The sequence below is a fragment of the Anneissia japonica genome, unplaced genomic scaffold (genome assembly GCF_011630105.1).
Source record: "Anneissia japonica isolate Jap-2015-1 unplaced genomic scaffold, ASM1163010v1 scaffold724_len3256291_cov202, whole genome shotgun sequence".
Lineage (NCBI taxonomy): Eukaryota > Metazoa > Echinodermata > Crinoidea > Comatulida > Comatulidae > Anneissia > Anneissia japonica.
Genome location: NW_022744966.1, coordinates 184,699 through 200,700, shown reverse-complemented (window position 1 = coordinate 200,700; position 16,002 = coordinate 184,699). Strand labels below are relative to the sequence as shown.

Genomic DNA, 16,002 nt, shown 5'->3' with positions numbered 1-16,002 from the left:
ATGTTTAATATTTCTCATGACGGCTTAAGACTGTCCCCGACGATAAATCAATCGGGTCGGGCTGCATCGGCCGACGCTGTCTGATTTGGCCTTTAGACATATAACTCCAGTATATCACTATTTAAATGTAATGAAAATTTTATCTGATTTGAAATAAATTGTTGAATAGATCTAATTTCTAGAGTATTTACACAGAACACTATAACCTACCGGTACATTTAAAATAACAGTTACAATTAAAACAAATATAATTAAAATGAATATATAAAATCTAAATGAGACTTTTGAAAACTCTCTTAAAAAGAAAAGTGCATGTCTTTTTGTGTAACATAAGTTTGAGTATGTTTAAAAAAAATATTGAAAAACTATTGAAAGTTTTAAAAGGATTTTCAGAAAGGTTAAACATTACTGTTTTAAATAATACTTAGTTATACTGATGAAATAATTTTATATTTGTGTAATTATCAGTAGAGCAGATGAAAGTAGGTAAAAATGTAACGTAATTTACCGGGGAATTGCCTATAGAAAAACTGTATTTAATAAAACATAATGAACAAATTTAAAATAAATCATTTTTCCTATAGTGCAATCTCATTAAACTTCTTATTCAGTTCAAAAAAGTGAAATTTTAAAATATAATTGGAGAAAAATTATTAAAATTAAGATTTATGAAATTATACTCTAATTGTAACTTTTCTTGAGACATTACATATTTTTAGTTCAAAATGGTCACTTTAATTGGATAAAATATGCAAATTTATATTTTATATTAAAAATAAATATCTGTCTAAATGTTGTCCGTTTTTCATGAAAATTGTTCATACTACAGTACAGTAATTACTATTTCTATTGTGCCCGCTTGAAGTTGAGGAAAATTGTATTAATTGTATGCTAATAAGTCAAATGTTGAATTCCCATGAAATCCTATGAGTCAGAAGCTCTCAGCATTGTTGTAGTAGTGTACTATCAGAGGTTAATGTTCACACCTTAATCATACTATGCTGGAACCTGCTCTAGATACAAAAGAAACAAATCTTCGTTATGTTGCAAATGTTCTTAATTGTAATAAAAAATAGTTGAATAAATAAAACTAAATAACATAAAAAAAAAATATGGATTATATTTTATTTTAAATATTAAAAATTCATAATTTTTACCATTTTATTAATTTTGACATTTAATCTAAAGTACTTATTGTAAATAACATTAACTTAACATAACCGAGTTTAAATGGTTAAAGGCTTTGGTTCTTCTGACAGACAAAGCCGCACTACCGCAAACCCCACCGATCCTCGTTTTCCGGTTGCCAGTCGGCCTCGACTTGCCAGACCTACATAATATTCAAAGGGCCTACATTATAAAATGTCCAGAAGAGCCTAGAATTGCCCAAAATTGCCAATATTTTCCATGAGGCATAAGCCCTGGAACCCGCTGGCCTCCATGTAAAATTTGAGGTCTCACCACGAAATGAGATGCATCGTTGGTGAGATCATATTGAGATATTCACCAAAACAGGCCAAAGTCAACATTTTTACAAAATTTTGATTTTAATGTTTTTGAATAACTTGATACTTATATTTTATGATTGTATACTTTGTAAGTGAATTTTCTTGCCAAAAAAGTGTTCTCTGCGCATATTCTTTAATTCTAGTCATATTATTTGTACAGGTTAGTTTGAGGCCAATTTTCTCAAAACATGGTTCTTATACACCTAAACTTTAAATGCTCACATCTCTGGATTTACTTATAGTAGGGAAGCCATTCAAAGACCAAATGAAAGCTTATAATGTGATCTATCCAAATATAATATAAACTCAATTTTGATCTACCCAAATATAATATAAACTCAATTTTTGAGTTTCTAACCATGAGACTCATTTTGTGGTGAGACTTCAAAAATGTTAAAATCCCCCATTCCTCCAAAAATGGCCCACCTTCTCCCATTAATGTCATAGTGCCAGCACAGTTGACAGGCCCCTATATAGTAACTTAGTTCAAGGTACTGTACCATAATGATTAAACGATTCTGGGGTCTGCTTGACTTCTTTCAGCCCGGGGTCATATCCTCAGGTTCATATTAAATCCTATTGAATCTATATAAATATTTGAGCAATAAGATGACAATATGCATTTGACTTATGGAAAGATAATCAACAACACCACACCTCAGGTTGTGTCACCGTAGTTCATTAACACAACGCAGTTGTCGTAGGGAAAGTGTAAACGACTTGGTAGATATTAAACTGAATTAGTTTTTGATGATCGCGCCAGTGTCACTGCTCTAGACTTCTGCTCGTTAATTTCACTCATAATAGAACAAAATCTTAGCAGGTGTAATTGGGAGACAGCATGGAGACTCCGCTGGGATACATGTGCTGTTTCTGTTAAAACGTATGAATCATCTAAAAATTCTCTAGGATTTTTGTCTTATTATTTATTGCTTGGATTTATTGATCCACTTACCACACTTTGTCATTAATTATAATTCCAATGTCAGATATTACAAATAAATTTAATCAAATGTCAAATGAATGTATGCTTATTTAATATTGTGATAAATTTGTATTAATTTATTTAATCGTTTATTACAACTTATTTTTAATACCACTGTTTTTAAATTTTCTAATAAAAACAAATTTCTTTTCCTGATTTTAACCTAAAAGCTATTATTTAATATGTAATTCAAATATTGAATTTTGATTTACAAAAATGTAATCGTTTTTTGGCTTTTGAATTTTAATTCTGTTATAGTTTTGTCCAACACTATCCATACAGTACAATAGATAGGCCTATGATGATAATATTGATAAGACCTAAACAAAATTGTTTGTTTGCCCTCCATCCCCACCCTTAGCTCACTGAAAAAAAAGGGGTGGTGTTTTAAAAAAAAGAAAAAATTGGTTTTTTTTTTAATTTTTTCTTCGCAAATACTCTTTGAAAAACAAATAGTAAGATACGTTTAATTGCAAGCATTGCGATTTAATATGTTAATTTTGGTGACAGGAATGAAAAAACTAAAAATAAAAAATCTTTTGCAACCATCCCTCCTATACAATTTTCAGCGTTAAAGGGCAAACAAATATTTTTAGTCCTAATGTTGTGATTGATAAGGTGTGACTTTTTTTATACCTTGTTTAACAATCCCACTGCTCATCAATATTGATGATTTTGATTAAAAATAAAATTTTATTTTTGGCCAATTAGCACACCCGTCGCCACAAATAAATGGAAATTTCAGAAAAAAATATAAGATTTTCTTTATTTTTATTACGCTTACCGCTGCCTTGAAATCTCCAAAAATATATTTCTTTCTTAATATAAAAATGTAAAGCATTTAGCCATCTTCTACATTGTTGTCATTTAGCAATACAATTTTGTTTTTTTATTTTCTCCTCCGTCTAGATATTTTTGGTAAAACTCTTTGCTAAATAAAAAAAACAAATTTTTTCTTTTTCTTTCCGCCAACTGACAGTCTAAAAAAATAAGTTCGCAAAACAAGGTATAAGAAAAGTATCGCCTAAAATAATTCTGTACCGTTGTGCTTTAATAATAGTGATTTAATATTATAGAAATGGCTGATCTATATAATACTTCACAGAGATTCAGTTATTCTAAGTGTGAGATGAGCGACTCATGTGACCTTTAATTGTTGTATGTTAATTTAACGAGGTTGACATTTATTCTAGGTGAATGTACTAATAATAATATTAAAATTTAAAATATTGACATATTTTTACGATCCATTGTAAAATTGCTTGGACACGATGCTGTAGGCGCCAGTAGTTAGTGATTTTGTTGGATTAAGCCCGGGAATTTGGGTCATGGGTGTAAGTTCACATGAATGTGAGTTGCAATGCAGCATTATTTGAATGCTTATCATTAGCTGTTGTTAACTGAACAGCTGCCTAGCAAAGTGTCAACCATTTAACATGTTTCATTGTTGCTACAATCCACAAGAACAATTCTAGCCTATACTGTACCTATTGCATATTTTAAAAGGGGAAAATTTGTCTTGAATCTCTGTCCTTATGATTTTAGCTACCATGAGTCTACATCCCAAGTGAATTCGGACCTTCGTTCAAGGATATTTCAGGCACGGATCCAGTATGGGGGCATGTGCCCTCTATTTTGCCATTAAATTTTATAGCATCAATGTTATAAATTGAAATAAGTGCTACTCACTTATCTATTCTGATAAAATTGTGCCCCCATTTGGAAAATTATGGATTTTCCCCTGTATTTTGACCTGTCTTTCTGAAATCCCTGAGAGATTTGGCNNCCCCCTCCCCCCCCCCCCTTCCAAAGGATATTAATCCTATTTGACAGTATGTCGCCATTTGGCATGGCGACCACCGATTTACCATGAACATAATGGAAACTTTTCCCCTATTTTCGACAAAAGCTCATTCAGGTAAATTTGACCTACATCTTATGCATGAACGAACTAACCACTGAAAACTCGAAATTCATAGCTGCTATTGGCCTTAAGCGTGTGACGTCATTCATAGACAGGGTAAAAATAGGCTCCCAGTGGGAGCGTGTGTCTACTGCCTTATACAGGAGTTTTTGTTTTTTTTATTTTATCTTATGTTCTTCAATGCAGATGTGTGTATTATTGTAGTGTATCTGGATTTTTCATAACAATATTCTGTATAGGCCTACTACTATATTACACTAAAAAATACACTTTAAAAATGAGTTACTCTTGGAGTTAACATGTTATGTCATTGATCACGAAGAGTACTACCATGTTCTAGAGGGCGTCCTTCAAATGATGGTAAAAGGGCGTTCGTGGCAAAAGCGTACTGCGTCTCTATAACACACGTTCGAGTTACGAATTTAATTTTGTTCGAGTTCCGGACGCTATTCGATTCAGAGCCGTAGATAGAGAGAGTTTGGCCAACTTGGCGCATGGACGCCATGTCGTTACCAAACAGCCCAAGGGCATGCACGCGTATAGCTTTTGTTTTGGTGACAACATGGCCGGTGTAAGTCATGAATTGCGATCCACCCAATCACATGCGCGTATATCAAATCCCGTGAAACAGAGTTGGCCAACTCTCTCTATCTACGGCTCTGATTCGATTGCCAATAGAGCACCCCCTACCTCGTGGTAGTAGTACCCATCGTGCCTAAACCGGATTTACCCTTTTCCGCCATCTTTAATTGCTACATCATGACATAGTGTCTATGTCCCCGTTGGGGGCAGTAGACACAAAAACAGTTTTGAATACAACATTTTAAAGAAATAATGATCAATGGTTGTTTAAGCAACCAGCATGGGACTTACATGGCAAGAAAGCTAAATTTATGAGCTACAATTGACCATTCACCCCCGAAGTTTAGCGACCTGTTGTTGCAGAGTTATGGTAAAAAGAAGCAGGAAGTATACCAAAAAACACTCTATTTTAACCTTTTTCCTATGCAAAGCATAAGAGATAGTCAACTTTGAAAGAAAAATGATCACTCAATTTCTCATTAATTGTAAGAATATATAGATGATTATAAAGCTTAAAACATCTAGTTTTATAATCCGATTGCCCCAGATTGCCAAATGAAACCATTAAAAATTATATAGTCAATTTTGTGAGAAAAGAGGGTCCCGTTTTGACTCATTTACTGTGTTAAGGTGTGCAGTGAACCGTTCAGTGAGCAGATGTCTCTAAGTTTTCAATGCAATAAGCACACTGGACCCTAAAGCCCTGTCTAGAATACCAATTTTATATGACAAAAACATGTGACATACCTAAATATAGCCCTGATGACATCACATCATGGCCATATATAGGCACATCATAACTAAATAAGGGCATACAACAGTTTTTTTTGTCAAATAAAATTTGATGGTGTGCCAAAGAGCTAAATTCACTGGGACAAAAATTCCTTTGATACGGGTAGAACTTTGTACAGGTCTGTAAAAGAGAGGTCAGGATAGTAAACACATAATTTTGATTCTAAAGTATCTTTGATTTATTTAATTATATTGCATTTCTTTTTAGAGCTCTGTTTTTATTATGTGCAATATTAAAAACTTATAATTTCTTTGAATTTATATTCTGTTTTTATCTAAATATGTATTTATAATTATAAGTAATCAACAGTATTGCATACCCAGGCGGTATAAATTATTTTATACTGCCTTGTTGTACTAGCGCCTACTGTTGGAACGCATAGCATTTCAGGAAATGAATGTATCGAATACAATAAATTGTCATTAAACATTTGCAGGTGAAAAACAAGACTGCTGGCTCTTATCCAGTTAACATTAATCATACATTTGAATGTCAGTCTGTTTTCTTTTAATTCTGTAAGCCTATGTTATCTCTATCCTTTTCCGGCCCAGTGTGTTTGGTTTTGATGTCTCATCCAAGTTCGTTTTGCCATCGTCATAGTCTCTTTACTTCTGTTTATTTAACACTTTAAATTATCTCATACAGTGGCAATCCCATTTAGATTAGGCAAAATAAAAGAAATTATTTGTTTGCCCTTCTTTTTAAAAAAAAAATGGTAAATAGGGGCGGTTTTTTTTATTAATTTTTTTTAAATACTCATCAGATGGAATAAAAATAACCCACAGAGGCCTAGAATGGCAATATCTTACATCAGATAACAACTTTAGACTAATAGGTAGGGCATCTTTAAAAAATATAGATAAATTCACTCGCACTTTTTTTTAATTGAAAAAAAGCTAAAAAATAAACCTTTTTTTGTTTTTCCGCCCCTTTTTTTTTCAGTGAGTTAGGGGTGGGTGTAAGAGGGCAGACAAACAATTTTTTATTTTTTTAGCCTTTACCATCAAATTTAACATCTTGTTATATTTTGAACATTTTATGAAATAAATCAAGTTGTAATTTTGTCTAACATTTTATTTTGAGAACCATCCTCATCAGTTCCTTCTGGAAAATGACCTATTTTTTGTTTTTTATCTTTGTCCATACTGCCATCTTATTTGAGGTGTATTTACTAAGCCTTTCGTTGGGTTAGTTTGGTTTTCAGAGACCAAATGCTCGATCTTTGCTCAAAATGAATCACATTGAAACAAACTTAAAAAATAAACCATGAGCTTCAACTTGTTTGACAACAATGTACATTTGTAATTGCATCTAATTTATGCTGGTTTATAGCCCTTCAACTACTTCAGTGGTTGTGTAATCTCATAAAAATCTAATATTGTTTACCCCTTACATACAGGAAGACTTCCTTTGTTGCATTTGAAGTACTGTGTGATAAAAAGTATTGACATGGGATAGCCAATTGACGGGTGTGTCCAATCTACTCAGACTGCCAGAATTCCTTACTGAAAACTAAATGCATTTTAAATGTAGTAGTGTTCCACATGCCCTACATCAGGCCTGTGATGATAAAGCCCGTAATTGAATTAATTGGATATTGTAGCCATAGAAATGATCATATGCAGAGAGAATGTTAATAGGCCCAATCATGTCAGTTTGTAATTTCAAAAATAATGTGACAAAATTGACAGGCAATAATATCTGGTGATTCATTGTTCTCAGAATTGTCTTTCTCACTTGATCATATTAACATTTTAATAAATTATTGAGTCACTCTCAGTCAATGGCTCCAATGCCACTAAAATATTGTGTGCAGTAGTTTCTGGCGCTATCATATTGATTGAGTAATTGGTTGATTGATTGATTGGTCTGTGTTCGTCATGAGCCTGCATCCTTATCACTGCCTGCACTCGTTATGACCGTTTAACAGCATTTTACTTCTCTTATCACCTACTACGGTATATTTGAGGTCTCATTCCTTGGATGGACAGTGGCAATATAAAAAGGTCAGGAATAATGCTGGTTGTCAAGTGAAAGTCCAATAAACACCAGAACACAGGGATGATGACTGTGGAGAATACGTTCCAGTAATAATTACAAGGTATAGACAGAGAGGGAGTACACTGTTGCTAAATGAAGGATGTCCAACCGACCGAATATATGCTAAGAGGACCACCATACAACTGATGATGGACAATAATTGTATTGTCGGAGTGACGCCGCCAGGGATGTGTGTCGGTCTGCAGCCTGTTAAAAGGTGTGCAAGCGCCTCTAGCGGGAGGTTACAGCATCCGCGTAGAGTGAAGACATGTGGGCATAAACGACCTCTAGGTCAGCTCCGGCATTTGACCTCTGACTGGTATGATTGATGTAATTAATTATAGAAAAATTAATTATCTTTCATAATGTTTCTCTAATGAAATGTACCTAGCAACATACACTACAGTAGCACATGTTATTTGACATTTGACTGCTTAGATAAAGATTTTAGCTTGCAGTATCTTTACTATTACTTATTATCAATTTGAATTTTAAATTCAGGGTTTATGGTCTGTCTGCATCTGACTGGTGGTAAGTGACAACTGTGACTGTCGATCATGTCATTACAATCGCCCACAATCAGTCAATCAATCATATAGGCTGAGCACTAATACTCACAGCAGAAGAAAATGCACAATAAGATTACTTATAATTTATATAATTTGTTGGTTGATATCATGTATGAAATAAACAGTAGTTTTGGTTGAAATACATTGTTATTAGTTTCTTTTATACGTTTTATGTTTTTAGTATTATTATTACGTTGTTTGATCAATTATACTAATAATTCCACAAGTTGTATATTTGAAACATAATAAAACATCACTAAAATATTCATTAGACCTATTTACTATGGTGTATTACTATTAACATTAATATCAATAATGTTGATAATAACATTAATTATAATATTTTCAATTAAATCAGTCACTTTGACCTTGTTCACTTTACTTCTATCTTGTATCTCATACGAGGTCCAACTTTTGATTTCTAGAAATATTTTCCCCAATTGCGGCCTTGGATGTGAAATAGAAAAGTAAGGCTTGGAAGCTAGGTTAACAGTATTGGTTCTGTCCTGCCAGGTGAATGTTTCAGAAAATGGATGGTCATACCGTTTGCATGTGAAGCAATTATTTAAATATTTACTGAAGGGTTTAGGAGATTTTAAAAACTTGTTTACACATTTCAGAAGTGGTCCCATAGGTGATTATTGTACGCTAGTGGCGGAAGTGGATATGTCAGTTATAAGGAGTACAACAAACATCTTGAATACCAAATTGTGTTTTATATTATTGACTTGGAATTAAAAGTGGCTTCCTCTTGCTGACACAAATGTCATAACAACACCTTTATTTTGTTGAATAATGTGATCATGAAGAATTATTAGAATTGACTGTTCCTACTGTATTGTCATGTGACCTGTTGTCATTTGACAAGACTTGTTGAATTAATGGCAGAGGTTTTTTTATGATAGGAAAATTATCTTCTTTGTTGAACCAATTTGTTGCTTAGTAGGGGCAGATCCAGAGATGTCCGAAAGGGAGGGAGGCGATCAGGAGACAACAGTATCCTGGGGGTCTGGAAATGTTTGTTTTCTACAGTAGATTCTAGTTGCATACAGAAAGTATGTTTAGAAAAGGTTATCAACATTATTAATGTCATCAGTTGTGATGTAATCTGAATAAATATTGTACAATACCACTGCCAATACTCAACAATAATAATTTTCTGTCTTTTAAATTTGTTTAAAATTATGAACAAATATGAACGTTTTGAGCCTGAAATTGGCAAAAAATAAGAACACTGAGTCTGGGAAAAAATTTTACTGATTCTTATTTTTTAAAAATGTATAAAATTTTGTATACAACTTTAATTTATTTATGATAATATAGTACTAGATACTGTACATGTGATTGAAGACATCTAATATATCAAATGAAATTTTCCTCGTCTGTCACTGATTTTTACTTTTTACATTTCAATTTTTTACTCACAGCCTTTCAACATTTTGATGGTTTAATAATTGTACGGTATTCATAATGTACTGTCTAATCGGACAATTACATCTTTACGTCATCTCTTTTCAATAGCCCACTAATTGCATCTTGTAATTACAAGTGATCCATAGAATGTGTTACCAATAACATTGTTGTCTTCAGATTTACTGCCAGCTATCATCTCTCAACACTTCAGCTCTTGATCCGTGGATGTGTTTGCTAATTCCATTGGGTAACGAATATGTGACCTACTGTACAGACAGGAAACCCCATAGAATGAGATTCAAAGAGCCGAAATTACTGGCTTGCACTGCCTCGTGTATGCAGGTGTCAAATCGTAAGCTTAATTACTGGAATTTGATTGCACCTTAGTCGTATGTCAATTTGAGTTTGTGGTATGAGAATTCTCTTGCTGTATTTGAAAATTGTACAACTCCCTGGATGTCATCGTGTACTGTATGCAGTTGAGGCGTTCACCATGCAGGGTCATCGTAAAAAGATGTTCATATATCAACGGTTGCTTACTAGGCTACGAGATGATCGATTTCTCTTCAGGCAACGGTATACCATAATTTGATAACGAAATCATTCATAGTATTTGAGTAGGCGTAATTTTGTCAAATTATATTTTTCTAATTATTTAAATTAACTAATAGAGAATGTAATTGGTAAATATCATGCTTTAGATTTGGTGTTGTCTGTAAGTCAGAACTGATTCCAGTTGTTTTCTAGTCATTGCAATGCTAGGCAAGAAGTAGATCTAAAAGGTGGTCGTCTGTACAGATGCATCGCCTTCTTTTTGACAAGGGTTTCCCCCTCTCAACCTGTACACAAATTTCATAACACAGGTTGGGATTTGGATTTAGGACAATGTCATGATAATAATTCTTCAAACTTTTTTGATGTTCACAACAGTACTGATTGTTTTATCAACTATCAATGTTGGTGAACCATAAGTAATATGTGTATTATAGGAATGATGTTTTGCCCTACTTGACATATTCTCATACTGAATGCTCAGGACTGTACTCTCTAATGTACTTGTGAAATAAATCTTGCAAGTGATTCAGGTGGGAATTGAACCTACAACCTCCAGGTAACTACCTTGGTGTATTAACCACTAAACCACCGAGCTTGCGCTTTGCAACTCGTTTTGTAAATCCGATCCCCAAGTAGCCACCAGTATTGCAATGCCATTTGATGGGTTTTTTTTTTTGGTTTTTTTTAATAATAGGTGTAATTTACTCAATTTTTATAATAACTTGGCTATCATATCTTCATAGCGGTACATTTAGTATCCATTGGTGTCAATTTATCATCATTGTTATCTTGTCTTTGTCTTCATTCAATGTATGATCATCATCACATTAGGCCGACCAGCCCTCCTTAAACTAACGTTACGTTATCTCACTATATTAATTGGATTAACACATTATCAAGCATACTGAATGTTTAACACTGGTGTCCTTGGATTCAATTATGGGTAAACGGATCAGTTGCCTTTTTTATGAGGTTTTAATTGTTCTTTACCACCGAAAGTGCGGTATTCTAACGTTAGTTTAAGGAGGGCTGGTCGACCAATGATTAAATTCTTTAATCACCGTCTGCTAGATGTAGGATTGTATTAATGGATGAAAATAATTGATTAATGTCTGACCATGGAGGTATAAAATATATATATTTTATACCTCCATGGTCTGACCAATAAAATTGCATTGGAATCCATATTGTATACATGTTACATAATTGAAGCAATCTTTGTAAATATGTTGAACAATTAAGTAAATTAACCAAGACATGACCTACAAAACCTTGAGTAGGGGATCGCAAACAAAAGATAGAAGAGCCTTGACTACAACCATAGGCATTCTCATCTTACAATCTTATCAATAAATTTGGCATGCCCTTGTGTTGGCCTCATACTGATGTTTACCACCAGTCAAGATGTGCCACCTTAGCTATGATGCCGATGGAGCTTTATGCTCTCACTATGTATGTTTCTAGCCTGACGCGGCAGTGGCAATGTAGTAATGCTCGGCTAAGGGTTATTCAAAGATTGTGGTGAGTAGAGCCTAGATATTACTATATTGGAAATCTCTGAAATGTTCTATTAGAAAATGGACAGTTGATCGAAATACTTTGCTTGATAAAAATAAGTTTATAAGCAGATAGGGATACAGTGAATAGTGAAAGAGGGATGGTTGTAAGGCTTTTCACCACCTCAACCTCCTTTATACTGTAAAACAACAAAATTTAAAAAGTCACACGTTTATTATATGTTCAAAGAATAAAAAGAAAATTGATGATTAAAATATATACATGAATTATGAATATAATTAATAGGATATTTTCCTTAACTATAATAAAATTTAGGAGGTACAACAATTACTAATGTTATAATAATTACTAAAACATATCCATGTATGTTGTTTAGGCCTTATAAAAATATTATTAGTTTATCACCCTATCTGGGCAGGAAAAGTGATGAGGGAGGGAGGTTTTTTCTTTTGTTTTTTTTTGCTAAAGCCAAATATCACCCTTGAGTTGTTTGCTGGTGCATTGATATTCAAAGTAAAACATGATTTAGATAATGCAAACAATATCTACTAATAATTTAATAAAATAAATGAAAAAAAAATAAATAAAAGAAATTTAAAAAAATTTAAAAAATAAAAATTTTTTTTTCCAAAAATAAAAAAATTTTAACAATTTTTTTTTTCCAGTACCATAAAAGACATGCGCGCAAGGGTGATAAACTAATAATTTTTTTTATTGGGCCTTATATAAAGAAATGGGAAAACAAAGAACCAATAAGCAGAGGTTGTCAAAATTATGATATATCTGGGATAGCACTGATCCAGCTACCATAGGATTTATTTTCAGAGGATCCCAGAAACACAAAACAAGTGACACTATGTAATGTAATCAATGCAGTAGCCAGGATTTTCAAATTGTGCGGGACAATATCAGAGTGTGGACCCACTTTACGCGTACATTCAAATAATGTGGACCCATTTTACAAAAAAATATTACCCATTTTCTTAAATTTTACCCATTTTAAGCTAAATATGAGGAATCTGGACCCATTTTTCAAAAAGTGGACCCATTTTATGCATAAAATTACATAATTTGGACCCATTTTTTAAAATTTGGACCCATTCTTTGTCGACCCATTAGGAAAATTGTGTGGGACTGTCCCAACTGTACCAATAGCTGGCTACGGCATTGAACGTAGTGTATCGTATACATACAATAATGTAAAAAAAAAAAGTAGTAAAGAATGAAATAGAACTGATAAACCCTGGGATAAAAATGCATTTTAATAATTTGAAAGAGTCCTGGATATCAAAACACAATTAAGCTAATTGCATAGTATTACCAGTGATTTTTATAGCCTTTTATATGATGTCACTGTTAGTGATTATAGCCTATAATATGAAATTGATTAACTAATATTAATTATGAAAATAGGTTTCTTTTTCTTCACTGCTTGTTATATGCTGTCAGTACCTACAGTGCAGTACAGTAGTAGGTCATTATACTTAGATTTGACGATACTAAATACCCATTGCTACTACAGTAAGACCAGAGATCACCTATCACCATGGAGCTGAGTAAACAAAAATAATGGACTATTCCATTATATTTTAAATGATATTGATATTTTTATAGTTTATTAAATGTATATCAACAGTTTGCGTGCAAAGCATGACATATTAAAAAATCTAAAGCATTTGATTTTTCATTGGTGACATGGTAGATTTATACTTTAATTGCTATTAAACCCATGAAAAGAATGGAACATGCCATTGGGTTTGTTTACTGTATATATCTGGCATGATTGACTAATGGTTGACTTTTCAAATCAATACAACAATTAGTCATTTAATGAATAATTGAATACATAAGGAGATTTAAGTAAGCCCTAAAGCTACTTAGTAGAAATTTTGGTATCATCTATCGGTATATGGCTATCATCTCTACTATGGGCCACACAAACTCCATAAAACCGTAGAAGGCATCATTTTACTGTATTTATTCAACCAGACTGAGAAGGCTACAATATGGCCTAACCTACCTACTGTATAGTGGCCTACTGTAAGTACTGTCATGTGTTATATATTGTGGATGTTATATAATGAGCTTAATCAGCCATTGTTGGTGTTACACAGGGATTTACTGAAGAAAGGGGGCACTCATGGAACTGGCAGTGGTACGTTAATAGCTTAGTACTACTAGAAGTAGGCCTAGTGTTAATATGTACATGTTGCTAGTATTGCCAGTTAGGCCTACTATTACCATTGCACCAAGAAGGTGCTATGATGTGTGCAAATCAAGGTTCTCCATTGTAATTGTGATCATTTCTTCAGATTTCAATTGTTCATACTATTATGTAATATAGGCCTAATAAAGATGATTTATTCTCTTTTCTATTTTCTTCTATATAAAGAATTAAACTTATGCTTTCAGTTTACAGTAGATGATTAGCTGCTTGACTTTAAAAAATCTAAATTGTTTGAATTTACATAATTTTTTTTAAATTGTAGGCCAGCATTATTATTGATGTGGTCATTGTTGTACTTTTGGTATGTCAGACCCTGTTTCAGTGGGAGCCTAAATGATAGGGCCAAATAAAATAAATTGTTTGTTTGCCCTTCTTTTTTTTTTTTAATGATAAATAAGGGCAGGTGGAAAAATTATTTTTTTAAATTATTTATATGTTTTTTTAAATACTGGAATAAAAATAACCCACAGAGGCCTAGAATGGCAATATCAGACAACAACTTTAGACTAATTTGTAGAACATCTGGCAAAAAATAAAGATGAATTCACTCATATTTTTTTTAATTTGTTATGAAAAAGCGGAAAAAAAAACTTATAGTTTTTTTGTTTTCCACCCCAATTTTTTTCAGTGAGTTAGGGGTGGGTGGAGGAGGGCAAACAAACAATTTTTTTTTTTGGCCAAGCGTAATGAGTATAATTCTACGTCACCTAAAAGCTGTCAGCATAAAAATGTTTCCTGTTATAGTCTTACATCATCATTTATTCATTTTTATTTTACCTTTATCGTTACAGTTATTTAGTAGTTGGTACTACAGTAGAACCCCTCTATTAGGTCACACCTATTCAGGGAACACCCTTATTAAGGGGACACTTTTCTGTAAAACGAGGGGAAATATATCTTTTAACACTATGGCCAACACCTATTAAGGGGATGGGGATACTTTCTGAGTGTGCCAAATGGTCAATTTAATACATTTTAAACTCTATAGGGGGACACTTTTTTTTATTGTATCAATTAAATGCAGTATGTGTAAAAATTCATTCATATTTATATGAACACCTTTTGAGCCGTAAATTCATCATCAAACCAGAATTTTTCCTCTTAATACGTAGAATGAACATTGGTTATAGGCCTAGTGCATGTATTTCTGTACTTCTTATGATAAAAGCTTTTAATTTTGACATTGGGATTTCTTGTTTAGTGTATATATCTTACAGCCTGCACCCTGATTTTAATTTGTTACTCTTTTTATGCTATTCTATCTTGTACATCCAATAGAAAGCCCAAATTAAAAAAAAGAAGATTTAGTTTTTAACAACATTGCACTCGAAACATGAAACAATATCGGGAATGGAACATGTACAATTTTGTATTCTTAATAACATTTCTTTTATTTCATATCATAATGTTTTTACATTGCGAATTATTGTTATAAATTAGTAATAATGCAACTGTAACTCATTCTTAGGCCAATTGAAATATAATTACAAAGACATTGTACCAACCATGCCAAAAACCCCTATTAAGGGGACAATTTCACATTTTTGGTCAGTGTCCCCTGAATAGGGGTACCCCTATTAAGGGGACACTTTTGGGCCCTGAGGGTGTCCCCCTTAATAGGGGTTCTACTGTATACAGAACACTATGTAGAAAGCCATTTTGCTTTTGTCTTTAAAGCCCCATTCCCGGCAAAATTTCACTAAAAATGACTTTTTTTAGAAAATATGCATTTGCATTACTCCAATTATTATAAATCATGGAAAAATATTGGCATGAATTTTAGTTTTACGCAAAAGAATTAAAAAAATGAGAAATACAGACTATTTCTCATAAAATATCACCATTTTCTGGACGAATTCATCGTTACTAGGCAAATTCAGAGGTTGTA

General features: G+C 32.8%; 1 protein-coding gene across 6 annotated transcripts in view; it reads left to right on the top strand.

The window, feature by feature from the left end:
- Positions 1 to 16,002, top strand: part of LOC117119824 — a 37,845-nt gene that overhangs the window by 10,388 nt on the left and 11,455 nt on the right. The window contains exon 1 of one of the 6 annotated variants that reach the window (XM_033264767.1): positions 7,751 to 8,151. The exons of 4 other annotated variants lie outside the window; for them this stretch is intronic. In XM_033264767.1, coding sequence (XP_033120658.1) covers positions 7,979 to 8,151 — 173 coding nt within the window. In that variant the 5' untranslated portion in view covers positions 7,751 to 7,978. Of the gene's footprint in view, positions 1 to 7,750; positions 8,152 to 11,768; positions 11,891 to 16,002 lie in introns of those variants that run through there. One more of the 6 variants, XM_033264768.1, reaches the window with a different exon arrangement.